This window comes from Giraffa tippelskirchi, chromosome 7 (assembly GCF_054371585.1).
Source record: "Giraffa tippelskirchi isolate mGirTip1 chromosome 7, T2T-mGirTip1v1.2.pri, whole genome shotgun sequence".
Classification (NCBI taxonomy): Eukaryota; Metazoa; Chordata; class Mammalia; order Artiodactyla; family Giraffidae; genus Giraffa; species Giraffa tippelskirchi.
In genome coordinates, this window is record NC_137281.1 from 81,965,361 (window position 1) to 81,991,941 (window position 26,581).

Sequence of the window (26,581 nt, forward strand, 5' to 3'; positions counted from 1 at the left end):
CTTCGCCAGCGGCCCGGAGCCAAAGGGGCACGGAGAGCCCTGGTCGCCGCCCACCCCCCACCATAGCTGGCAGGTGCCAGGACCCAGCCTCGCCCGGCCGCCAGGCGGCCGCGGGCCTGAAGGGGTTAAGGCCGCGGGCCTGGGCGCCGGCCCCGGGCTTCACGAGCCGCTGTGCCCGGCGGCCGCGACCGATCCGGGAGGCGCGGGGCACGGCGGCTGGCGGGCGGGCGTGCGTTTCCTCCTCCTTCCGCCTCCTCCTTTGTAGCGAGTTCCCGGCCCCTCTTCCTCCCCCCGCCCCCCAGCCCGGGCCCTCTCCCTCGCTCGCTTTCTTCCTGCCTCGCCTTCCTGCGGCGAAGGAGGCTCATCTATTATAAATGCACATTCGGGGCTGACATCAGCGACGAGCGGCGGGCGAGCGCTGACGAGCGGTCCCTGCGCGCTGCCCGCCCGGAGCGCGGCCCCCAGGCTCGGCTGAGCCTCGTGCGGAGCCGCTCCGGACCCCCTTCCTGCCGCCGCCCGGAGCCCCCGGGCGGACCCCGGCCGCCGCCCCCGCACGCCGCGCCCGCGGCCCCGCACTGCCCCGGAGTTTCTGCATGACTGTCACAAAGGTAGGCGCCCTTGGCCCGCCGCGCCCGGGACCCGCCGGCGCTGGAAGCCCCCAGCCTGGGCTGCGGGGGGCGCGGGGATGTGGGAGTGAGTAGGGGGGGGCACTGTGTCGGGAAGGTGTGCCTCTCTTGCTCCCGCAGTCACTCGAGTCCCTCGGCCCCCAGGACTGCGGAGGGAAGTGGGAGGATGTCGCTTTGGCAGTAGCTGTCGTTTGGGCAGGATCCCTCTCGCCGGCTCAACCCCAGGACTGCATTTTTAACCCTTGTTTAGGATGCTGCAGTTTTAACCCCGGGAGAACAGTGTCGGGCAGCTCAGTGATGTCCCCCCTCCTCCCCGCTGGAGCGCATCGCGGGGAGTGTCGCTGGCACGGGCCGGCGCTGGGCAGTGGGTGTGGGAATGGACTTGCCGCCCTGAGGAGACCCGCAGAGGTGAAAGCCCACTCCACTTGCCGGCCTCTGCTGCCCATCCCAGGAACTCAGGCCTGACTCCAAAAGCAGTCTGTGGGCGCTCCTCAGTCCGGGAGTTGCTACCAGGGATGGGAAAGATTCTGGAGTGGCCAACTTGAAGATATGGGGAAGAGCTGTGGCGGGGTAAGGAGGGGCGGCGCTCATTCTGGCAGCTCCCATGTTGGGGGAGAGTTCTTGGACCTCATCTTAGGGGCCGAGGTTTACAGGAGACATTTTGGGAGCTTCCTTGCTGTGGGAAAGAAGGAGTTAAGTGGAAAGGAGACCTGGATAGTGGAAAGTGCCCAGGGTTTAGGAGACCTGCCATTCACTCCCCAGCTCTGTTCCGACCCCCTGGGTCACCTTGGCTGGGCCCTCCTGCTTTGGCCCTCAGTTTCCTCCTGGAGTGTGAGCATAGGAAAGATAATATGAACGCTGGGGTTGGTGACCAGAACCAGTAAGATCAAGGGTGTGAACCCACACTTTTCAGAGAGCTCAGTCAGGGTAAGGAGATCACAGCCTGGCCTTGGTCTTGGGTTTGGTGAGCCATGTACCCAAGGCCAGACTCCACCAGCTGCCCACCTGGCTCTCATAATTAGAGAGTTGGAGGTCAAAGTGGGAAGGGCAGTTTGTTTGTGGTCAGAGCAGCTGACCAGATGGTGGGTCAGCCTGGAAGCAATGGGAGAAGTGGTTCTAGCTCCATCTGATGCCCCCCAAGATCTGCTATATGACAGCATGTTCATTCAGGGTCTTTGGGATCAATTCCAGAATTGGAACTTGGAAACATTGTGGGAAGAGGAACTTGGGGGCTGATGGGGTACCTTAGCTCTGGCTGCGACTGGCAGGGCTGCTGCAACCCGCAGAGGGCAGGATGCTTAGTGTTTTGAAATGATACAAATGCTATTTAGCTGGGAAGGATTACTGTCATTAACAATGTTAATGTCAAAGAGGTAAGCAGGTTAGAATAAAAGAGTAATGGATGGGCCTGGATGAGAGATAAAGGATGAGAGATTTGTAATAATAGCACTGAGATTTGATTCAGTGTCTCCCCCGTGTCTCTTTATGTATGTGAGCTCAGGCAGCCTTCCCAGGAGACCTGCAAGGAAGTGTGTTCAGGCCCCCTTTAATGGAGGAAGAAACTGAGGCTCAGAGAGGTAGAGTAACTTGCCTGAGGTCACACAGTGAGTAAGTAGCTGAGCTGGGGTTTGCCCTCAGGCCTGTTTCAGTCTCTAGCCTGTGATCTTTCCATTACCCTGCACCTTGGAGACTGGATGATTCCAGTGGTAGAGGGCCACTACTTGGAGACCTGGGAGCTGGGGTGGGGAGTCCATGAAGGTGAGTACCTGTCTGTTCAACCCACTGGCAGGCCTGGCCTCTTGGTATACAGTGATTATTCACTAATGTGCCCCCTTCCCCCCACCATCCCCCATCAAATCCCTGTGTCTGGCTCTTCTAACAAATGTGGCATCAGTTTAAGCTGGTTCAGAGGATTAAATAAAATCCCCACCTTAACCCTATCTTCCCTTCCCTTGCTAGCCCTTCACAGACTGCTGGTTTTCCAGTAGGGAGGGCTGGAGGAGCAAGAGGCCTGCAGAGGAGGGGGTGAGGTGGGGGGCACAGGCCTGAAAGCCTGTTGGTAAAGGCCCCTCTCGGAGTTTGAGAAGGAAGCAGAGTGCTCTGGAAGTCTGAAGGCCTGCCCTCTAGTCCTAAATAAGCCACTAACAGGCTGTGTGACCTTGGACCAGTCACTTCCGTCTCTAGGCCTCTGTTTTCCCATCTGTGAAATGCAGAATTGGTTCCACCTTCTGCGGGGATTTGGGACAGCTTCAGCTCTGGCAAGAAGTCAGCTCTGATGGAGACCAGGAGGCTCTTTGTTCTCTGAAGTTGGTCTGGTTACAAGACAGATATGAAGAAGAACCCTAAAGGGAGTCTGGGAGGTGGGATCACACTTACAAGCTGGGGGTGGTAGGCAGGGGAGGGAATGGATTAGAGGGTGAGACCCCAGCTCCTGCTGACTTTACGCAAAGAATCACCACTTTGGGCAAGCCCCAGCTTCCTTGGACCCTTGCTTGGAGCTCTTGTGTCAGATTCCTGGAGGGCATATCCTCAAGGCCAGGGTTCAGTGTGGACTGCAGGAGAAGATAGGAAAGTAGAGGCAAGGAAACATGATGGCCAGTTGTCAGATCTTCAGTAGCACTTCCTTAGGGGAAGGGGCCTCGGTTTTCCATTTGCCACCCTCCCTCTGATACCTACCCCATTCCTCCTTCTTTGTGGGGCACAGCAGGTGAGGTTGCATATAAAGCCTGAGGGTTTTCTGAAAGGGCTCCTGCTCTAACACACTAGAGACACGGAGCCATGCAGATTTTGGATTGTGACTGTCTAGCCAGATGACATTTTTTTCCTGGGTATGATGTTTTAAACTGTATTTTATGGTGTGTATTTTAGTAAGCTGTCTTAGTTTCTTTATGTACTAAGGAGAAGAAAGGAAGAAAAAAGAAGAGAAAGCAGAGGGAAGGACCAGATGCAGTTTCCCTGCCTGCAGAGGTCCACAGGAGGTCAAGGGCCAGCCTCCTCCTGGTTGTGGTCCAGTATCCTTCCATAGGGCAGGTCAGGGGTGACAGTGAAGGCGGCCCTCCTAGGAACAAGACAGTTTCATTCCAGATAATTTTATTCTTTGAGCCCTTGTGCCTGATTTTTAGCATTTTTCTGTCCCTATTCCGTTTCATATACCTGACTTAGCATACGGCAGTCCTTCTCTGCTTCTAAATATCTGTTTCTAGACTGCCCTCAGCTGGAAAAACAGAATAAAATATATTAGAATTGTGTGTCGAGTTTGAGTCAGTGGGCTATAAGAAAAGTCTTTGAGCTCTATGTAGGCCTCTACAACCTCCTTCTCACTGCTCAGAGGTCCTTAGGAATGCTTTCCTGGCTTTTATCTGTGATGTGACCAGAGTTGGGGCTTTTGGGTGAGGAAGGTGGTGGCTTCTAGTGTCTAGTTGGCCTTGTTCCCTTGTTCCTTGTCTAGTTGTGCCTTGTTAAGTTAGGTGCCACTGAGGTTAGTGCTTTCCAAGTTCCCTGGGCTGGCTCAGGGAGCCAGTGGTCCAAGAACAAAGTGCCCTGAGCAGCAGGAATGCCTACCACCCCTCAGAAGGACTTAGGAGAAGGAATGTGGGCAAAGAGAAGACCCTGGATGCCAGTGCTGAGCAGCAGATTCCAAGTCCACGAGCAGGATAGTCAGCTGCACCCTGGCCCCCAGACCTCTGCAGGTTCACCTTCCCTCTCCTGTCCCACCCTCGAAGAGCTCAGCTCACTGGTTGGAACCCCTGGCTTCTGCTGGGAAAGATTGAAGGCCAAAGGAGAAAGGGGTGACAGAGGATGAGATGGTTGGATGGCATCACCAACTCAGTGGAAATGAGTTGGAGCAAACTCCAGGAGATAGTGAAGGACAGGGAAGCCTGGTGCGCTGCAGTCCACAGGGTCACAAAGAGTCAAAAACGACTTAGCAACTGAACGACATCAACAACATGTCTCTAGGCCCCTGTAGAGAGCCTTACAGGAGAACAGAATATACGAGCAGTTAAATCATCGCATTCTCTCCCTTGACAAATGAGGGAACTGAGGTCCACGGAGCAGAACCATGATTTCCTTAAAGTCACTCAGCAAGTATAACACTAGAGGGCTGAAACTTGGGTTCTCCTGACTCCTGGTCAGTGCTCTTTCTGCTCAGCTGCCCAGTGAGGGGGACTTCAGGCCGCCCTAGTTGGGAGTGGGTGTTTTACCCCCACTGCACTGCCCCAGCCTGGGCTGCTAGTGTCTGGGTTTCCTTTTGCTGGACAGCCTCTCCCTTTTTTGGGTCCAGATGAAGGGAGCCCAGGGTCAGGATGGGGAAGAGGGGATTACAAGCCCTTCTGCTTCAACTCACTGACCTACATCTAGTTCATGTAGGATGCTGGACTCCCAATATCCCACTTCCCAATACCTTTTTCCTATCTGACTCTTACTGCAAGAAGAAATGAGAGAACCTCAGTTATAGGCCGAGAGGTACCAGTGTAACTGAAAGTGGGATCTGGCTGCTCACTGCTCAATAGCCGTTAAAGAGGCCAGGTTGGTGGAAAGGAAAGTTTGCTTTATTTTGGATGCTGGCAACTGGTAGGGTGGGGGTGGGAGGATAGGGTGGATGCCTGTCCAAAGGCCGACTTCCCTCATCCCCAACACCCAGTGGAGTAGAGCTTATAGGGTGAAGGAGGGGGCTGCGTATAGAAACAGCACAGTCAGCTCTGATAGTCATCTTGAAGTTAGTCATTGGTGGTCTGACCAGCGTCATCTTGATTGTTTTAAGTACAGTTAGTCTTCAGTTCCAGGGTCAGTTTGTTCCCATTTCCTTGAGGCCAGTTTTTGGAATTGTGGCAGCTTATGTCCTGGCTGCAGTGTGGTCATCATGTAGTTAACTTCTCTGCCTGCTGGGAGTTTCAGTATCCATAAGACGATTCACAGGCTATGGCTCAGAATATTATCGATAGCTCCTGAGAAGGAACTACAGGTCTTTGACAATATGCTTAATATCTAAACTATTATTATTTGGTCTCCTTTGGCTGTTTTCCTTTGTTTCTGCATATTCTCACTTCTCTGGTTAAACTTATTCTTTGAAGTTTTTCCACGGACAAAAGGCAGGCAGAGGACGTGAGGGGCAAGGACCCAGAGGGTCTTGCCCCATTTCACCAGCATAGACCCAGCTCCCAGACTCTTGGGGTGGGATGGAGTGGGGATTCTGCCTTCTGTACACCTCACACTCTCACTATACTGCCTCCTTCCTTGCAATTCTTTTTACAGATCACTGGCATCCTCATGCAAAAGGAATCTAGGTAACATTTACTCATTCGTCCAGCCCTCTGAGCTCCTGCTCTGGGCCAAGCCCTGTTAGGCACTGGGCTCAGAGAATATATAGCTGCAGCCCCTGCTGTCCAGGACCTTTGAAGAGATGGGTGTGTAAGGAGGTATCGTAGAGACCTGGGTTAGGAGCATCAAGGTCCAGTGGACACAAGCTGGGTCTTGACTGCACTCCCTTAGTGCTCACTTAGTAAATGCAGGCTCTTCCCTTCCTTGCCGTCTCTCTCTCTCTCTCTCTCTCTCTCTCTCTCTCTCTCTCTCTCTCTCTCTCTCTCTCTAGAAGAGCTCTACTGAGTTACTCTCTTCCTGAGTGTGCCCAGAGGCCCTGTTTTCTCATGGCTGAGGGCGTTGCCACCTTGGCGCCCATGGCAGCACCCAGAGGCATCAGGGCAGGGTTGTGAGGCTCCCCAGGGCCGCCAGAATCACTCCACAGCCGGCCAGGCCTGTGGAGTCAGCACTGACACGGGCTCGATTGGTTTGCGTGTGTGGACGCTGGCCGGACCAGCGGCCTGGCAGCATCAGGCCCTGGCAGCCCAGCCATGGAGTGAGTTTTTCCACTTCTCTCTCAGGTTGGCCAGCCTGGAGCAGACATGGCCTCAGCCGCCGCTGGCTCCTGGCACTGGGGCGGCCCAGATTCTGATTTGGATGTGACGGCCACAGGATTTGTCTGGTGTCCAGGAGATGAGGGAATGTGCAAATTCCCTCTGTGCCCAACCCCCTCTCCTCCCCTCTCCTCCTGCTCAGCTCGTTGAGTTCCCTTCCTTTCCCCGCCCGTGGACCCCACAGCCTGGGAAGCTCAGAGCAGCTGGCACGGAGCAGGCCTGGCCAGGGAAGGACAGATGCAAATCCGGTGGTTTCCACATGAAAAGACGCTGTTTAGAATGAGCCTCTCCTTTGTGGGCCTGGAGTGTGGGACCAGCTGCGAAGGAGACACAAGTAGGGTGGAGGGTGAGGGGGGGGATGGGAGGAAGCTGTCACCACTCTTCCCTCTCCTTCCTCCCTGCCCCCTGCAGAGGCCCCTGGAGGGACTTGGTAATTGGTTTCTGGCTGGCACCCTCCTTCGAATTAATTAACACAGTGATGGGAGGTGCCCAGGTTTACTCAGAGCTGTCCTGTTTACAGAATACAAGCATGGGTTACTGCTGTGCACTGCTTTGCCCGTCCCATGGTGGGAGGCTTCCCCCTATTTACAGATGAATAAACAGAGTCTATGAGAAAAGAGACCACACCCTAAGTCACAGAGCTTATGTGGGTCAGAGCCGGGATGCTCACCCGGATCTTCTGACTTTGAGCTAGAACCTTCTCGATCCAATCACATAATGGTCCGCAACGTGTGAAGACACAGTCACCATCATGACAAGAATAACAGTTATTAAGCAGGCTTTGGGCAGGCATGATCGCATTTACTCTGTGCACCATGAGATTGAGTCTATTATTGGATGATCCCATTTTTCAGATGAGGAAATTGAGGCTCACTGAGAATAAGTGAATTGTTCAAGATTGCAGGTTTAGTTGGGGGAGGGGGGAGCGGGGATCTGTACCTGGGCTGTCTCACTCCAGAGCATACATTCCTGTAACTTCCAGGCCTCTCCTACTGGGGCTCCATCATATTCTGTACCTCCTACCCCCAAAGCATAGGGCTCCTGTCTGTGTGTCTGTGGCCCTGCCGTGGAGGTGTGCTTGCCTTGAGGGTGACACTCATGGATGTGTCATGCTTAAACTTCCCTGTGGCCTTTGCTGCAGCTGGGAACCATGTACTTGATTGGGGGAAGGCTGCTGGGTAAGGACATCTTGGACGTGATGACTGGGATTAGATAGGGCTGCTTATTGGTAGGGCAGCCAGCCTAGTGGTAAAACAGAGACAGAGCCTTCTCCATTTCTTTGAAGCTAGCTTTGCATAGGGAACACAGGTCTGTGATTCAGGCCTACAGCCCTTACCAGAAGCAGCCTTCTCTTGAGATGGCTTTTGATGCCCAGGGGGTGCCTAAGAGTGCCAGCTTTAGAGTCAGACAGATGGCACTGTTTTATTTACTTGCTGTGTGTTCCTGGGCAAGTTGCCTAACCTCTCTGAACATCTGCTTCCCCATCCATTAATTGGGATTGATAATAGTAGTACTTAAAAGGATTATTATAAAGATTAAAAGAGCTGATCTGTGTGAAGCATTTGCCACATGCCTGGAAGTTGTTGTCAGCTATTAATGTCAGGCAGACAGAAAATTAAACAAGTGCTGACAATGAGTGTCCTGGGATGTTATGAAATGAGCAGGGAACTCTGGGAATAGTAACAGTGGGCCTGACCTAGTCAGGGGGCTCAGGAGGGGCTGTTAGCTGAATCATGTAGGCTGAGTAGGAGGTAGCAGGTGACATACATGGGGAGCAGGGGAGCGATAAGCAGCAGAGGGAACAGCACGGGCAGATGCCTGGAGTCAAAAACAGCTCTCAAGGGTCGCTTCCTGCATGCCAGGCACGGATGAGGGCTCGGTCCCGCTCATTGAATCATCAGAGAGACTTCATGGTATAGATCACTGTCATTATTTCCACTTGACAGATGAGGAAACGGGCACAGAGAGGCTAAATAAGCTGCAAAAGGTCACCCATTGAGGCAGAATAGAGACTCGGGCTTCCTGACCTTGATACTCTCCTTCTTCCTCCCTGCAGCTTGAAGATGCCTTATCCCACTTCTTTTTCTTTTTCTCCTGTACCACATGGCTTGCAGGGGGCTAGGGAGTGAACTCGTGCCCCCTGCATGGGAAGCATAAAGCCCTAGTCACTGGACTGCCAGGGAAGTCCCTCCCTGGGCAACTTCTTAAACTGACCTGAGGGGTATGGAAGTGCCACATGCAATTGCCCAGCCCTCTGCTGCCCTCCCAGGGCCTCTCCAGGCCGCCTAAGGGAGGGCAGTGCCCCTCCTGGCTGTCAGGCAGCTCTGGGGAGGAGTCATTTATTTTTTCAAAAGAAAACTTTGCTCTGGCAGAAAAATGTCCACCTCACATTTTTACTGGGCCTGATTGTAACTACTTTTGTTCTTTAAATCTAATTATCTGGGTTGGGCAATGGTCTTTCAAGTAAATCCGTAGGGACAGATCCAGAATTTTTAATGTTCAAAGTCTATGAGTGTCTGCATTTTGGTTTCTGCCCTGCCTGAGCTCAGAGAAGGTGACATTCACCACAGGCTTAAACTTGCCCCCGAGAGAGACAGATGGTGACAGAGTGGGAGACTCTGGCTGCCCAGAGATGGGAATATGGGGAGGTTGCCTCTGGGTGGTGCTCGTGCTAATCCCTGGGAAGAAGCCCCCGTGCTCAGGGTTTAACTCCCAAGCAATCTGAGGTCATCTGGTCCAGGCCTCTGCCTCCATGAACTTCACTTTCTAGGAATATGAGAATGACTCCTAATCTTAATAAATATGAATTTACTATTAGGCTGTTTCTAGCCTTTCACCAGTTGGTAAGTCCCTGCTTTCAAGGAACTGACAGTAAAATAAACAACAGAAGTAGCTAACCCTTCTAGGGTGCTTAGTTTATACCAGGCACATAAAAAGTGTTTCATATGTATCTACTCATTTAATCTTCATGATTACCTCTGAGCTCTGTGCTATTATCATTTCCATTTCTGTAGTAGCAGAAGCAGGCAGAGAGGTAATTTACTGGGTCCCAAAGCTGGGAAGGGTTGAGCCTGCCTCCTAGGCTTCTGTTTTGCCCCTCAGTCAGGCTGGAATGACCCCAAAACATGGGGCCAGAGAAAGGGGCCTGAAGGCAGAAGACCCAGGCCTTGCTCTGGCCTCTTTTCCTTACTGTGTGACCTTGGACCAGTCCCTCAACATCTCTGAGCCTCTATTTTCTCATCTTTGAAAATGGAATTAGGACTCAACCTTACTAGGATTCTGTAATGTGTAAGTGAGGCTGTCATAGATGTCATGTATGGGGTTGCTCATTGTCATGTCTGACCCGATCTCTCTCTTGTCCCCCCCATTACCAGCATTTCACGGCCTTCAGAGTTTGGCTGTTCCTTCCAATAGATAACCTGCTTCTCCCCTGCTGTAGTCCTGGCTTCAGAATTGATTCAAGGACTTCCCTGCTGGTCCAGTGGCTAAGACTCTGTGCTCCCAGTTCAGGGGGCTTGGGTTCAATCCCTGGTCAGGAAAAGGATCCCACATGCTGCAGCCAAAGGTCCCACATGCCGCAATGAAGATCGAAGATCACACATGCCGCAACTAAGACCTATCTCAGACAAATAAATAAAAATAAATAAATATATTTTTAAAAGAATTGATTCATACTCTGCTGGTATGAAAGAGCCAAGTTCATTTCTTCCAAACGGCTTCTGTTTTCACTTTATCCGGCTAGTTGGGTACAGATAAAAAGTTGTTTTTCTCTCTTCCTGTTCTGTCATTTTGGCTGTTTTAATATGCTCAGGACAAATAATCTGGCTGTAAAAATTGGGTGTCCTGCTTTCATTTGAAAAGTAAGCCAAATAAATCATCCGTACCTTGATCTGTATCATCCTGGCTCCCCGCAGGTCTGAGCTAGCTGTGGAAGGCAGGGGAGGGTGGGTCCCAGAACACAGTCCTGCCTGTGTCTCTGTGCAGAGAGACCCCGTCCCATCCCTAGTGGCATGTGACCTTGACCTTGGCTCTAGGCACATCCTTATTTCCTTGTGGCTCAGGTTGCTTGTCTTTTGGGTTTAGAGAAAGGAGTATGTTCTAGTAGCATGAAGCATTTATACCAGACAGTTTAAACACCTTAAGTGTGATTTCAGAACTAACAGCTTTATGATCTGGCAGAGTTTCTAAGACATGAAACAGCTAAAAAGAAAAGTGTTGGTGGATGGGGACAAAAGGATTTAATTCCTGGTGTTTTTGTTTTTTTTTTTTCTTTAACTTAAGGAAGATAATACTGTTGCTGCCTGCCCTGCCGACTTCCAGGTGAAAGATCAGTTTGCAGGAATGCTTGGGGAAATTTGGGATTCTGAGAAATTTGGAATTCTGGGAAAGGGGATTTCTGTATATCTATGTATCTGAAGGACCATCTGATAACTTTTTGTTATCACAGATCTGTCCTCTAAAGCCCAGGGGTCTACCTTCCTGCCTGAGTCATTATTATATCAGAGGACAGACTAAAACTATTGTGCGTTGAGTCTCTTTCAGGACCTGAGTTGTCCTGTTAAACTGGCCTTTTCAGGGTCTACAAATGCAAGTGTTAGTCGCTCAGTCGTGTCCGACTCTTAGCAACCCCATGAGATGTAGTCTGCCAGGCATCTCTGTCCATGGGATTTCCCAGGCAAGAATACTAGAGTGGGTTGCCATTTCCTTCTCCAGGGGATCTTCCTGGCCCAGGGATCGAACCCGGGCTTCCTACTTTGCAGGCAGATTCTTCACTGTCTGAGCTACCAGGGTCTACAACTATGTTCATTTCTCTGTCCCAGGAGCTCCTATAGCACCCAGTCTCCACTACACCAGACACAAATAAAAGCTTAACATGCTATGTTGTTTGCTGATTGTTTTAGGAAGATGAACCTTGACTGGTCAATTGTGAGCTTGCTGAAACCAGGGATTACACTTGATTCTTTTTAGTACCTTTCACAGTGCTCATCCAAGGGCTATCTATGCACATTAGAAAAGGTGTGATATAGACTTTGGGATACCTGGTGTAAAGGTGCAAGATTGGACAGAATTTGAAACAATCCTAGATAGTTCCCTGGTTGTTGCTGCTGGACTAATCTTTACTCCTATAGATCCACGCACTGCTAGAGCTGGAAGGAAATCTAAAGAGGTGTAAGGGACTCCTCCATTACAGAGGAGAAAATTGAGGCCCCAGAAGGTTTACCCAAAGGGGCACAAGTGACTGAGCCAGAACTAGGGCTCCCTCCAATTAGTTGCAGGCTTAGGTTAAATGAGCTTCAGTACAGTGGGTTTTTCTAGGCTTCTACTAGAAATCAGGCCAAGGACTGATTGAAAAGTGGGCATGGGGGAAAATTCCAGAAAGGAGACTTTGCGAACTTAGCCTAGCTGGCAAGGGGCACCTGAATGGAAAAGCTTGGCTTCCCAAGCAACCAACCAGGAATGGCTGGCCCCAGGGCCTCCTCATGGCCGTGGCAGAAGGAGCGACTTCTGAGGCTCTTGCTGCTGGGCTGTGGGGCCGTAATTACCCAGATCTGGTGGCCCGTGTGTCCTTCATGCCAGACCGCCACCTTCGCCTTCCCAGCGGCCCGAGAACCCCACTCTCCCTCCTGGAAGCTGGCCCTCTTGGCACGCAGGGCTGCAGGCAATCTTTCTCTCCTTTGTTTCTCTGAAACCATTAGAAGGGCCTCTGGGTTGGGAGTCTGGGTTGCTAAGAGCTTTCCTCTGGCCAGACCTTATCACTGGCTTGAGAAGTCTCCAGACAAAGTTTTCCCTGGAACTCTCACTTGGAGGGAGGGAGAGTGGGTGGAGGGAAGGAGAGGGGGGCTCAGGAGCCACAAACAAAGCCGCCCCTCTGCAGGCCCCAGAGGGCCAGGGTGCTGGGGCTGGCCGAGGGAGCTGCAAACTCTGTGGGCCTTTGCTGTAGAAAAGCAGCAGGAGTGACGCTGCTCTGCTGAGCCCACCACTCATGCCGCCCAGTGCACATCCTTTACCTCCCGCTCCTGCCCTTTCCTCCTATCCCCACCTTACAGGAGGGGAAACAGCCTCAGGGAGGGTGGCACTCACGCTGGTGCACACAGCGGGGAAGCTGCGATCTGAACCTGGTACGTCTGACTACAGAGCCCCGTGGACACACAGAAACTGATCGTGCTGTGTGGTTGCTTTTTAAAGAAGACCCTCCCAATCACCATGCCCAGAAACCTCTATAGAACTCAGTGCCTCTGGGCCTTTGAGATGTTATTAAAATAGAACTTCCCCTGGGAAGGGTAATGCCTTAGCTTGCTGATAGCAAGACCCTAAAGTAATAAGACTCAGGAGAGGACTTCCCTGGTGGTCCAGTAGTTAAAAGAGTTCACCTGCCAATGCAGGGGACACGGGTTTGATCCCTGGTCTAGGAAGATTCCACATGCCATCAGGAAACTAGGTCCGTGTGCCACAGCTACTGAGCCTGTGCTCTAGAGCCCGGGCTCTGCAACAAGAGAAGCCACTGCGATGAGAAGCCTGAGCACCGCAATGAAGAGCATCCCCACTCTCTGCAAAAGAGAAAGCCTGTGTGCAGCAACAAAGACCCAGCATGGCCAAAGGTAAATAAATATATTTTAAAAAAAGACTCAGGAGTGGTTCCTGAGGGGGAAGAGGTGGGGGAGAGCTGACTACCACAAACCAGGTTTGCCCAGGGAACAGGAGTGGAGAGGATAACCAACCCTATTCTGTGCACCTCTCCACCCTGGCTTCCCTGCTCCCTTGACCACTGACTACACTCCCCACCCCTCACCCTTAATGCAGGTAAAATGAGGCCTGAGATTCATTCAGAAAACATTTGCTGAGCACCTGTATACCAGGGCCAAAGTGCCAGGAACTGAGCATGCAGGGATAAACTCAGGTTACCCGCTCCTCGAGGGAGGTCAGTCTCATGGAGAAGATGGTGGCTCAGAAGGACACATGGCTGCAGAGATAAGGGGAAAGAGGCTGGTGTGCGGGGAGTGGAGATGTGTGCACACACCTCTGAAGCCTTGGGGATGGGGAGGGGGTCAAGGATGGTTGCTGGAGGAAGAGATCTCGTCTCAGTCATCAAGGATGAGTTAAGCAGAGACAGGTGAAGAGGAGGGGAAGGCATTCCAGACATGAACAAAGGCTTAGAGAGAGCTGCACGTTTGGCTCATTCCAAGAGAGACAAGAGTTGGATGCTGCTGGGTGGGAAGGGGTAGGACAGCAAGTGATGAACAGACTGGGAGGCAGGGAGGAGCCGGGGGAGCAGAGCTGCCCAGCCGAGGAGGGTGAGCTTCACCCTGATGGTGCTAGGAGCCCCCAGAGGGTTTTAAACAGGGGAGTGACATGGTTCGACTTGCACTTTAGATGGTCCCCCCCAACCCATGTTGCCCCGGAGGCATTTCAGTGATTGGAGATTCACAAAGTTCACGTGTCATGAGGTAGGAGTGAAAGTTCCAGGCCCCCAGCCCTGAGTTCCTACTGGCATCTCCCTGCACCTGGGTAAGTACTACATGAGCCCGTCTCTTCCCCAGGGAGATGCCCCTGGCTGGGACCACTGTAGGGTACTGGCCTTTCCCATCTGCCTAGGGCTGCCAGAGGGGTTGGATCTGAGCTTGAGAAGATGGGGTGAGGGTGGTGGAGCAGAGGGGCCCAAAGCCTCCTTCTAGGAAGATGTGCTTTTGGCCTGGTGAACAGACCTCTGAAATGCGATTTTGGAGCCCCCTGCTTAATTAAGCCCCAGCTCTGACACTATATGACCTTGGGTCGATCCCCTCTGGTTGGGACTCAGTTTTCCCAAACTAGCTTAGGGGATTGTCACCTGGTCCAAGTTCAGGTGCAAGAGTGAGCCTACAGGTGTGCTTATGCCCAGGACTATGCCCTGTGGCTGCTCAGCCTGCCTCCCCCAGCTTTCCCAGACCCTGCAGCCAGAGTCTCCTCCGGAGCTGTGTTCTCCAGCACACTCATACATGCACACACACCTCACTCCAGACTGCCAGGGGTTGTGGCAAGTTTATGAAATTCAGAGGTTGGGGACCAGAGTTGGAGTCTCAGTTCTGCCACCAGCTTGCCCTGTGCCTCTGAGCAAGTTGCTTGGCCTATCTGAGCCTTTGTGCCTGCCCCCTCCCATTTGGTATAAATATCAGTCCTAGGCACACAATGAAGGGAATTTTATGAGTCAGCCTCTTCCTTGTCTCTGTAATACACCCTCCCCTGTGCTGCTTCTGCCAGATAGTCCTTCTTTTTTTTTTTTTGGCCACACTACATTGCATATGGGATTTTAGTTCCCTGACCACAGATTGAACCTGTGCTGCTTGCATTGGAAGCGCAGAGTCTTAACCACTGTACCACCAGGAAAGTCCAAGGGAGTCCTTCTTTGATGAAAATTCTATCCAGTTTTGCGTGCTGAGCTGGTTGGGGATGAGGAGTAGAATTAACTGGGATAGGGCACAAGAGGAGAAGGCAATGGCAACCCACTCTAGTACTCTTGCCTGGACAGTCCCATGGACGGAGGAGCCTGGTAGGCTCGGTCCATGGGGTTGCACAGAGTCAGACACGACTGAAGCAGTTTAGGAGCAGCAGCAGCAGCAAGGCACAAGAGAACCTTCTGAAATGATGGTGGTTAAGTGAATGTGTAAAAAATTTTCAAGCTGAACACTTCAGATTTTTTGTAATATAGGCATGTTGGATATATTTAAATATGTGAATATTAAAATATTAATGCTTGGTTTTATGTAAAATATTTTATTTATTAATAATAACATTAATATTTAATACATTGATTTTTTAATGGAAAAAAGATCCTTTCTCAGCTTTCTGATTCAAGCTCCATCTCTCTCCATCCATTCACATATTCATTCACTCTACAAATATTTGCTTGGGCCCCAGGCAGCCCAGGCTTGCAGAGGTGAAGGACACACAAATGCATGCACTGTTTTGGGAGCCCAGAGGTGCAGAACCTTCAGTGGCTCCTCGTTGTCATTAGCAATGATTCTCCATGCTGGCTGCAGATCACCTGGGGAGGTTTATATGCTTTTCCTCAGGATCACTATCAACAGGTGTGTGACCTGTGCAATGCCTGATTTAATGTTCTGCTGATCCTGTCTTGAAATTCTTTATAATTTTTCATCAAGAGGACCAAATTATGTAGTTGGTCCTCCCTACTCCCCCACCCCTAGAACAACAGAATCAGATTCTCTGGGAGCTAGAGTCTGGGCCTCAAGATTTCTTCAGAGCCGAGTGTCCTGCTGGAGGAGACCTATCCAGATTCAGCTCTCATCCTCAGACCCCTGGGTGAAACAGAAGCTAGAACCTGGCTCTGTAGACACTTGTAACTGAATTGAAACGATAAGCCCTCACACGTGAGCATGTCACAGGAGCAGTCCCCAGGGAGGCAGTGTGGACAGCGAACCACGAAGGAGCTCGGGGAGGGGCGGGATCACGGTGGGGTGGGATGGTCCAGAAGGGCTTCACGGAGGAGGTGGCACGTGCACCACCCTGAGAAGGGCAAGAGAAGAGAATGAGAGAGGAGAAAAGGCACAGGCAGAACAACATTTAGGAAAGGGAAGGAGTCATGGGGGGAAAGGAGGAGCCAGGTTACCTGGAGTGCGGAGTGTGACTTGGTTAGGGAGAGGTGGTTGGGAGGCTGGGGTGGGGCGAGATTGGGAAGCACAGGAAATGACAGTCTGAGAAGTCAGAATCCTGTCAGCAATGGGGAGCCGCTGAATGTTCCGGTCCGAGAATAATGTACTCCATGAACATTTGAATCAATAAACAAAAGCACCGTTTGGGAAAGTCTTAAGGGGAAACTGCTGTAAGTTGCCGAGGTCTCCAGCCAGACTGTGGCTCACCTGCTCTGAGAGGCTCTGCATCCCCTTCCCCATAGGTGGTGCCTGTCTGTGTGAAACCCCATGTCCCCTGTGGTGTGGTCTTGGGCAGCAGTGATTGACGTGTCCCCCAAAACAACAGATTCTGAGCAAAGGAATGGCAAATAGTGAGGGGAGGAATTTCTAGGAATGGCAGACAGTGAGGGGAGGGGCGTTTCTGGTAAAAGCTGGGCTCTGCTCTCCAGCTCCCATCAGGTTCCCTGACCCGGGTGAAGAGCCCCTGTAGGAAGGTGGCTGTCCCACCATCTTGTCTTTCCCATGGCCTGGTGGACACTGTAATCCCTGAGGACGGCATGACGGTCCTGCCTGGGATAGAGGAGCCCCCATTTCTGAGTGGCCAGCAGATCAAACACAAATCTGTTTGTTTCTTAAGTCTCCTGAAATATTTATGGAGAAAAATGAGAAAGGGTCTCTGTTTATTTAACGCATCCTCCAGGGAAGAAGTCACAGGGAATAGGCTGCTTCCCGAGTCTGAGAGCCAGTGAACAGAGATGGAATTTCTTTGGGTTTGAAGCCAGACTGTGTACTTGCAGGAGAAAGTGGGATAGGATTTCTGGAGGTGATGAAGCCCTCTCAACCTCCTGCCTCCAGCCCAAGAAAGCCCTTCAGCACTTGCTTTCCTGGTGACACCAAATAACAGCTGAAATCTCAGCCTAGTTTTTATTCTGGGCTTTGCCTCAACATGCTGTATGAACTTATGCAAGTTGCTTAACCTCTCTGGGGTATCAGTCCTATTTGGCCCTTGATAGTGTTTGGAGAGTTAGATGAGCTGTGGAGTGGGCTTGCTCTGAAGCAGTGAAGAGGTAGAAAGGGGTGTAGGGAGCATTGTACTGTGCAAAAATCCCAGCTATTCAGTGTTCCAGGCCAGAGAACTGGCCAGGAGCAGGACTGAGTGCCGTTGGTGGCCTCAGCTGTGGCCCATGGGGTCAGGCTAGCGGGAGGGCTCTAGGACCCAGGCCCATCCTATGGCCCCCTTCCCCCTTCCTCCTTCAGCTCAGCCCTGCTGTCCCAGTCCCTGAGAATGCTGGCAGGATTTCCTCCCAGGAACAGGGGTGTCCGGTTTACATCCCTCGGGAGTTGCAGGCAGCAATTCCCCCTGACAGTGGGACCAGCCTTGTCTTCAGATGTGGAAGTCTGTGGCTCTGTGCCCGAGCCTCGTGGCTGGCCTCAGATTATCTGCTGTCCACACTCAGGGAACCTGGATCCCTGCCCTTAGTTTGGTCCCTGAGGCTGAGCTTCTGTTCTCAGCTCTGGGGCTGGCTTGTTGTTCTGTCTCCCATGGTGGACCTTGTAAAGAGATAGTGGTTAATAACTGTTCTTGTCATTAGAACAGTCTGAATCTTAATACAAATGACCATCCACTAAGCACCCGATCATGCCAGGCACTGTGTGGGCTCGGGATGCACAGAAGGGACCCATCTCCCCAGCCTTTAAGGAAGTTGACTTCTGTCTGGGAGGCAGACACAGACACTGAAGGAATGTTTGGGGCAGTGCTGAAAGCAGGTCCTGAAAGCCACAGAGCCCTGGGAGACTGGACGAGGCTTCCGAGGGGAGGTGGTGTTTGAGTCTGACTTTGAAGGTTGAGTAAGATTTGGGAAAGGGTGGAGGAGGAGGGGCATAGCATGAATAAAAACAAGGCAGGGTCACACCCGAGATGTTCTGGAGCTTCCAGGTTGTTCAGGGAGGTTGGAGCATGGAGGGTCAGGAGCTGGGAAGGTGGGGAGGGGAGGCAAAGCTGGAGGCCATGGTGAGTTTTGCATGAGTTGTACATGGGAAAGAGACGTGATCGAGTCCTTAGATTCCACAACAGTAAACATCCATTAAGCACGTACTGTGCCAGCCTCCGTTCTAGATGGTGGAACACATCCACATAGGTGAACAAAACAGAAAAAAGCCCCTGCCCTCAGGGGACTGGCCCTAGAGGGTGGGGAGACAGGACAGAACACAAATACATAAATGTTAGCATGTCAGGTGGTAGTAAATGCTATGAAGAAAAATGCGGTGGGGTCAGGGGGCAGAGCGATGGGAGGGACTGCTTTAGACAGAGCAGCTCTGAAAAGGGGACATGGGGGCCCAGGGTGGAGGGGAGGAGGAGCCACGTGGAATCTGGGAAGATCTTTCTGGCTGAGAGAACAGTGAGTTCCTAGGCTCTGAGGGGGCTTCCCTGGTGGCTCAGATGGTAAAGAATCCGCCTGCAATGAGGAAGACCTGGGTTTGATCCCTGGGTTGGGAAGATTCCCTGGAGGAGGGCATGCAACCCACTCCAGTATTCTTGCCTGGAGAATCCCATGGACAGAGGAGCCTGGGGGGCTACAGTCCATGGGGCCACAAAGAGTCGGACAGGACTGAGCGACTGAGCACAGCACAGGCTCTGAGAAGGGGCTGCCCTCCACTCGGGGCATATCTCTCTCTGAGGCTTTCCTCTGGGAGAGTGTTGGGGGGAGGTCAGGAAGGAGGGCGAGGCTGGGCCCGGGTCCCCCCGAGTCCCCCTGCCTCCCTCAGGCTGGCACGGGCTCCTGCTCACTATTGTTTGTTGACTGACTGAATGAGAGCGACCACTCAGCGCAGGACAGGCAGGAGAGGGAAAGGACGAAGTCTGGGCAACATGAGGGTCTGAACCGGGGCAGAGACAGTGGGAACAGGAAGAGGACTCTCCAGGCCTTGGGGGCTGGTTATGAGGAGAGGAAGACGACAGCCAGGGTGTTCCTAAAGCGCCCCCAGAGAAGTGCTGGATCACAAATCCATGGGCATCACCGCGGTGGGCTTCCCACACCCCTCCCGTGGGTCACCTGAGCCAGCTTAGCCTTGATCTGGGGCTTGTGAAGCGAAACCAGAGCTTCCCATTGCTCCTGACCTCTCGAGGGTGCTCCAAACTGGGCCGCATCCTCCCGAGGGGCCGGCAGGACTTGGCGGAAGTCTTCAGGGGCCACCCTCCCCTGCCAGCCTCACCTCGCTTCCAACCTCATTAGTATTTTGAGCAGAAGCATATTTATTTTTTCCTACGGGGAATTGGTGTCCAGCTCACTTCAAATTGAGTAAAACCAAAGAGCAATTAAGAGTCCCTGCCTTCCTAGGTCAAGGAAAAACAACTGAGGGAAGTGGTACTAATGCTTTGCTGGCTGCAGAGCACATCTCTTCTGGGCTGGCCCAGGTTTGAGTGGCAAGGGAGATGCTGTAGGACTGGAGTTCACCAGTAACAAAATACTAAGGAGAGATGTTTGCTTAGTGCCAACCATGATCCAGGGACTATGCTGTTTTATGTGCATATTATATCATCTTTTCAACAGTCTGTGAGGCACAGGGATGGGTGGGGGGCAGGTGCTACTGGTATGTCCACTTTGTGGATGAGGATACTTACTGAAGCTCAGAGGGGTTAAGTAATATGCCCAAGATCACAACACTTGTAAACTGAGACAGAGCCAAGATTCTGTCCCATCCTTCATGCAGCCTGGAGCCCAAGCCTCTAACTGCCTGGCTCTTTAGTCCCTCAAAAGCATTGCATTTTACCAATAGCTTCTCCCTGAATTGTTTCCGTCCCATTTAAAGAAAAAGACCAAACAAAAAGCCCTTTCGTTGCCATGGAACACAGAGGCCTCTCCAGAGTCACTGAGGTGACCCAGGACAGAAGGGGGCACGGGCCAACATTCCGTGCAGGCTCTGACTCTGCCCCTGCTCCTCCCCTGGGGGCCCAGTGCTTTCTGTGGGCTCAAGGGCAGCAGACCCTTGGGGGCTATTGTGATGGTCCAAGCAAGAGGCCTGAGCCGGCCAAGTGGAACAATGAGGGCTGGAGGGGAGACAGGACTCGAGGTGAGGTTCTGGAGATTGTTGAGTCCCTGGAGGCGCCCGAGAGGTGGAAGCCAGTGGGGGAGCAGGGGTGCCTGAGAAACCCAGGAGGGGGCCGCTCCAGTCAGCAGTTCTGTGTCCCAGGTCCAGCCCCCCTCAACCAGACCATCTCCCTTGTTCCCCAGATTTGGCTTGGACAGCATTTTCGGATTTAGAAAATCAAATCTCTCAGAAGCTCAGTGCCTTGGCTCTGTGGGCAGTCCTGGGAGAAGAGGGGTGGCAGCCAGCCGGAATTGGGGAACTGAGCTGGGTTCCTGGCCAGAGAGATTGGAAGCGGGGTTGGGAGGAGAGAGACAGAGAACCAACAAGAAGCTTTGCCATCTCTGCTTCTCTATCATGCAGGGTCAATGATTTTTGCTAATAGCAACCTCCTGGGGAAAAAAATTGATCCAAAGGTGGTAATCCAGGAGAATTGTATTAGAGAAAGCTCCTACTTTCTCAGGAGATTAGCCCTGCCTTCTAAAAAGTCTGAACCTTCAAGAATCCCGGGGAGCTTGGTACCCTAGAGAGAAAGTCCCTGGTAAGCATTCCTCCCTGGAGCCTGCCACTCCCGGGTTGCCCTTCTCTGCAGCTGTCTTCTCTCCCCAAATTCTTCCTCCCTATTTCTGATCCTACAGCAAACCATAACTCTCCCCTCTCCTTTCCCCTCTCTCTGCTGGGCACCAGGGGGGTGATCTGTGTTTAGAACACTGAGGGGTTTGTGCAGGAGACTTGTCAGAAAAGAGTTTTGATTCTGACCAAAACTTCTGATGGCCTGGAAGGGTGATGCTGCTAGAGGAAAGCTGATAGGGATGAAACCTGGGCTGCCTTGCTGGGAGCCTGTCCTGGATTCAGGCCCAAAGAGGGCCTGGGGCTGCCCTGGATTAGGGGACTATGGAGTGGGGTCCTATCAACCTGGGTAACAGTATTCTTTAGCTTCCCCCTGAGCTGACCCTGCCCTCCAGCCACACTGGTCTGCTGGCTGCCCCAAACTCAACTTGTGCTTTTCTGCTCTGTCTCTACTCAAAAGATCTCTTGATCCCTGCTTTCAAGGCCCAGCCAAAATGTCACCTACTCCAGGAAGCCTTCTCTGATCTCGCCTCACTCCAGACTCCATCCTTCTCATGTCACTGCTGTGTTGAAATGGTTCTGGCTGAACACACCCTGTCTCCCCTGCCAGAGGATAAGCCCTGTGCCCTGAGTGAGGAGTAGCATGCAGTGCCCCAAGCCCCATGATGTGTTTCTTGTGCCTGGCCCCATGTATGTTCCAGTAGAGAATTTTGAATGACACATCTATGTTTTTGTGTGGATACGAGGATCTATTCCCTGTGTACAGCACAGCTACAGCCATGTGAGATGTGTTTGTTGGCAAATTTATCAGTGGATGCAGAATAAAGCCTCCCAAACCTGTCCCCTGAGGGGCTGGGGACAGATCTGGAAAGCTTATTTTTCCTTTCTCCCATCCCCCAGTGCTGCTCAGACAGAGGCTGTGCTGTCCTTGAAGAATTCTAAAGGAAGGGAAGTGCTCACCAAGGCCTCCCAGACCTCCTGCCCAAGAGAGGCAATGGCCTGGTGACCTTGTGACAGGAGTGTGCTCTCCCGGGGCGCCGCTGTCCCCTGGGAGGCTGCCATATGCTTTCCGGACGTCCGGGTCTCATTATGTTCCAACTCGAAAATTCATCTTGTCTAATTGTGCTCGAGGCCTGAGTGAATTCAGGAACTATTAGCCTAGCTCTGTGGGCTGGGGATCACCATGGCAACAGAGGATGCGTCCTAATGAACTGCATCCTTGGAGACTGGCTCAGGGGTCCCCCTCCCACCTCTCTGTGTGGATTGCTGCTGTCCCTGCTGCTTGGCAGGGGCCCCTCCAGAAAGAACCTGGGTTGAGGAGAGGTGATGGAAGCGGCCTCTGTAGGAGCCGCCCAGCCCCCTGTGGTGTGGTGCATAATTCCTCCCAGTGCTGCAGGGATAAAATATACTCACACATGATCCTACAGCCTCATTAAGGACCAGGGGTTTCCCTTCCCCCACAAATACCCTTCATCTAAAGACACACACACACACACACAATTCCAGTGGTTTAGGTGCTGTTTGCTTTGCAAATCTTTCTAAAATGTGGAAGTTACACTTCCCCTTGGAGGCCTGACTCAAATGCCACCTCCTCCAGGAGGCCTTCCTGGAATGTCTGCCTCTCTCCTGGCCCTGTTTTGCCACTGTGCTTGGTTTGTGCCTCCGGGATGCTTTTCAGCACAGTCTGCCCAGAAGTGGACTTAGCCAAGTACATACCAGCTTTGCTTCATGCCAGGTGACAAGCTCCTCTAACACAGTAAGCCCCCACCTTCCTCTTTGGAGGAAGCTCAGCTTGAAGGAGAAAGGAGTCTTTGCTAGCAGCCTCTCTCTACCTTCAATCCCACCCCAGGGCTCAGATTGGGAAGCTTTTCTGTTGATGTGGCTCCCAGGACCTTCAGAGACCCTCCTGCCTCTGTAACTGTGGGTAGTGGCCCTGGGCCAGGCACTTTGCCTTCCCCACCTGAGGAGGAAGGAAGGGGATCCCCTAAAACTGGGCCCGTGGGGAAGGAGTGGAAAAGGAAAGAAGACTTGAGGAAATGGAAACAGTGACAAGGGACGTCCCTGGCCTGGCCCTCAGCCTCCTGGTGGCGAGGCCCCCAGGCCTCTGGCACTGCCATCTCTGGGCCTGGTCACCCACAGGAAAGTTGTTTTATGTGGGAGGAGGGTTGGAAGGCAGAGAAGCAAACCCAGAAATTTCTCCACATCTACCCCACCTCCTTCTCAGCTGTCCTGCTGATTCTCAATCTTCAGAAATGACCTGGAGAGAGAGGAATGAGTAGGGAGGAGGCTGCCGGTCTGACTTTTAATTAAAAGGGACAGGACACCTCCCAGCCAGCCTGTAAGGCAGTGGCACTTGTGATGTGTGTGGGTCTCCATTGAGGAGGCCGGGGTGGTGTGCAGGTATGTGGGTGTGTGGACAGCTGGCAGACAGAAGTAGAGATCTGAGCATCTATCCAGAAAGCTGAGTTTTCTCTTCACTCCTCCATATCCACTCCCCTTAGTGCAGCAAACATTCTTGAGCATCCGCTATGTGCCCACCACTGTGGCAGGCCCTGGACGTGCAGAAATGGACGAGGTACAGGCCCTGGCCTCCGTGACTGGGTGAGGAGGGTGGGCTTCGAGGGGTTGAGGGGCCCACCTCTCACTGGAGCATTTCATTCAGGCAGCACCCCGTGGGCTCTGCCTGGGTGCTGCCTTTGAGAAGGTCCCGAGGATGAAGTGGTGAATGTGGTAGAGGCCCAGGTCTGCGTGATGCTTACAGCCAAGGGTGATGTGGGGGTGGGGCAGCTATTACAGGATGAGGGTAGCACATGGGTTGGGGGGTTAGGCACCCCGGGGAGGAGCAACTAATGCAGCCCAGGGGACTTCGAAGGCGCTGAAGCAGAGGCCAGGAGGAGGAGGAGGATTTGGCCAAGCAGACAGTTAGAAAGAATGACCAAAGTAAACAGCAGCATGGCATGTGCAAAGGCCCGGAAGAAAGAAGCAAAGGCTTTGAGGAACAGAAGGAAACTAAGCATGGTGAGGCCATAAGTGTGTCATGGTGGGGCCAAAGCCAAGGAGGCCGTCAGAAGCCAATTTGCAAGGACCATGGCCCTAATTTGAGGGCAGGGAGGGGGCTGCACACTGTGCAGGGGAATGGCAGGTTTAGATTTTACAAAGGCCACTCTGGCAAGCATTTTTGTGTCTGTGATTGAAAAAACAGTTTCAGTTTTTTTCATTTAAGGCCACTTGGTGCTGTGGAACGGAATAAGGGAAGGGAAGAAGAGTGTTGGAGTAATTGGGGTATTTGGCCCCGATTAGGGTCTGACCCCAGGCACACACATGCATTGTACTTGGATGGTTTCTGTTTTTAATTGGTATATTGGTGTATAGTTGATTTACAGTGTTTCCAGTGTTCAGCAAAGTGATTCCATTGTACATAAATATCTATTCTTTTTCAGATTCTTTTCCATTACGGTGGTGATTTAGTTGCTAAGTCGTGTCCAATTCTTGCAACCCCATGGACTGTAACCCTCCAGGCTCCTCTGTCCTTGGGATTTCCCAGACTAGAATACTGTAGTGGATTGCCAATTCCTTCTCCAGGGGATCTTCCCAACCCAGGGATCAAACCCAGATCTCCTGCATTGCAGGCAGTCTCCTGCATAGCAGGAAGACTCTTTATAGATTGAGCCACCAAGGAAGCCCATTTTCCATTATAGATTACTACAGATACAGAATATAGTTCCCTGTGCTCTATACTACATCTTTGTTGTTTGTCCATTGTACCTAGATGTTTTATTCATCTTGATATAGGAATTTCAAGCCACTAAGAAAAAGAGCGAAAAGGGCTCCCACTGCCCTTTGTAATACGTCTTTAATCCTTGCCTATCCCTCTCATGAGGCTTCTCAGGTGGCTCAGTATTAAAGAATTCACCTGCCAGTGCAGGAGATGCAGGTTCTATCCTTGGGTCGGCAAGATCCTCTGGAGAAGGAAATGGCAACCCACTCTAGTATTCTTGCCTGGGAAATCCCATGGACAGAGGAGCCTGGCGGGCTACAGTCCATGGGGTCACAAAAAGTTGGACGTGACTTAGAGATTTAGAAACAATAACATCCCGCTTATGTACCAAGTTAAATAGGATCCAGCTGTTGCCTCCGCGGTTCCCAGGGCTCTGATAGCCCTGGTTGGTGGGGGTCCCATGGTTGTGTCTGCTGAGGTTTCCCCTCCTTTGCCCCTCCTGGGAGAACGATGGTGGCTATGAATTTCATGGTTCTCTACTTCAGTGAAGGGAGATTTGGTGAGGTAAGCAAAGCCCACCTTCTCCCTCTCTGAGAACATCAAGAAGCAGTTCCTTTCTGTTTTCTAATAGAAATGCTTCATGGAAGCAAACCTGTTTTGTGGGCAAAAGGGACTGCTTGTACAAGTCTTACAAGCACACATTTATTTTCCTTGTTGGGATATGCATAATTTTATTTTCTGGGCTGTAACACACAGCTTTGCAATCCTTTACCTAGCAACAGCTGGCTGTCCCATTGGATTAACACCATCTGTTTCCTCTGAGCAGAAAGGTGTTAAGGAACCCCTGCCCAGGCTGGGTTTGGGACAGGAGGTGAGAGCTGTCAGACGGCCTGGGGTTAGGGAGTACAATGGGAGAGAGAAGTGGGCAGGTTGGCCTTGTTGGGATGCAGAGTTGTCACTGTATTCTTTGCACCATTGGAATCCCAGGGCTAACACAGGGCCTGGCTCCTAGTACGTGATTCCTAAACTAGCTGGTGGACGACAGAGTGAATGCATGAGTCAGATGAATGAATGGGGTGGTGGGCACAGATGAGTAAACGTTGCCTGCAACCTCCAAATAATCATAATCTAGTCGGAAAAAGCTTGCTCATTGAGTGCTAACATGAGGTGTGATGACAGCTGAGCCTGCATGGAGGATGAGCTGCGGGGCAGTGCAGAGTCATCTGGAAGATGTGAGGAGTCTGTGTTTCTCAGGACAGTGAGGTATTATGAACTGATTGTGCTGCTCCCCCCTACCCCAATGCATATGTTAAAGCCATAACCGAATTTGGAGATAGTGCCTTGAAGGAGGTTATTAGGGTTAAACCGGGTAATAAGTCTGGCGTGCTCCAGTTCGTAGGGTCGCAGAGTCGGACACAACTTAGTGACTGAACGACAACAATAACAACAGATAGTAAGGGTGGGATCTTAATCCTTAGGACTGACGCCCTTATAAGAAGAGGAGGAGACACCGAGTGTGTGGCAAGTAGTGGGAAGGCGGCCCTCTGCAAGCCAGGAAGAGAGCTCTCGCCAGAAACCAACCCCACTGGCACCTTGACCCTGGACTTCCAGCCTCCAGAACTAGGAGGTTGTTGAACCATCCGGTCTTCTATTGTGGTAGCCTTAGCACACTAATACAGTGTGGATGCTGTGTCTGAGTTGGGCAGTCAAGCTGAACAGGGCAGGGGGAGGAGTTCTCCCCTCACAGAATTCTAGGGGCAGCTGGTCTCCTTGGGAGACTTATCCTGGAACACGTGCACCAGGAGATGCAGAGTAAGAGCCCAGACTGTGGAATCAGACTGCTGGGGTTCTGAACACGTTCTAACCCCTCAGTGTCTTATCTGTAAATAGGATGATAATAATAGTACTTACTGTTGGGACTTCCCTAGGTGTTCAGTGGTTAAGACTTTGCCCTGCAATCAGGGGGTTCGGGTTTGATCCCTGGTCGAGGAGCTAAGATCCCACATGGCTTTGAGGCCTTAGAAACCAAGACATAAAACAGAA

At 52.0% G+C, this 26,581-nt stretch overlaps 1 protein-coding gene across 1 annotated transcript in view; it reads left to right on the forward strand.

The window, feature by feature from the left end:
• Nucleotides 1-316: 316 nt before the first annotated feature.
• The window catches only part of CORO2B (coronin 2B), a 147,956-nt gene continuing 121,691 nt past the window's right edge, over nt 317-26,581 (forward strand). Inside the window, exon 1 of the mRNA XM_081505859.1 lies at nt 317-608. Coding sequence (XP_081361985.1) covers nt 594-608 — 15 coding nt within the window. The 5' untranslated portion in view covers nt 317-593. The remainder of the gene's footprint in view (nt 609-26,581) is intronic.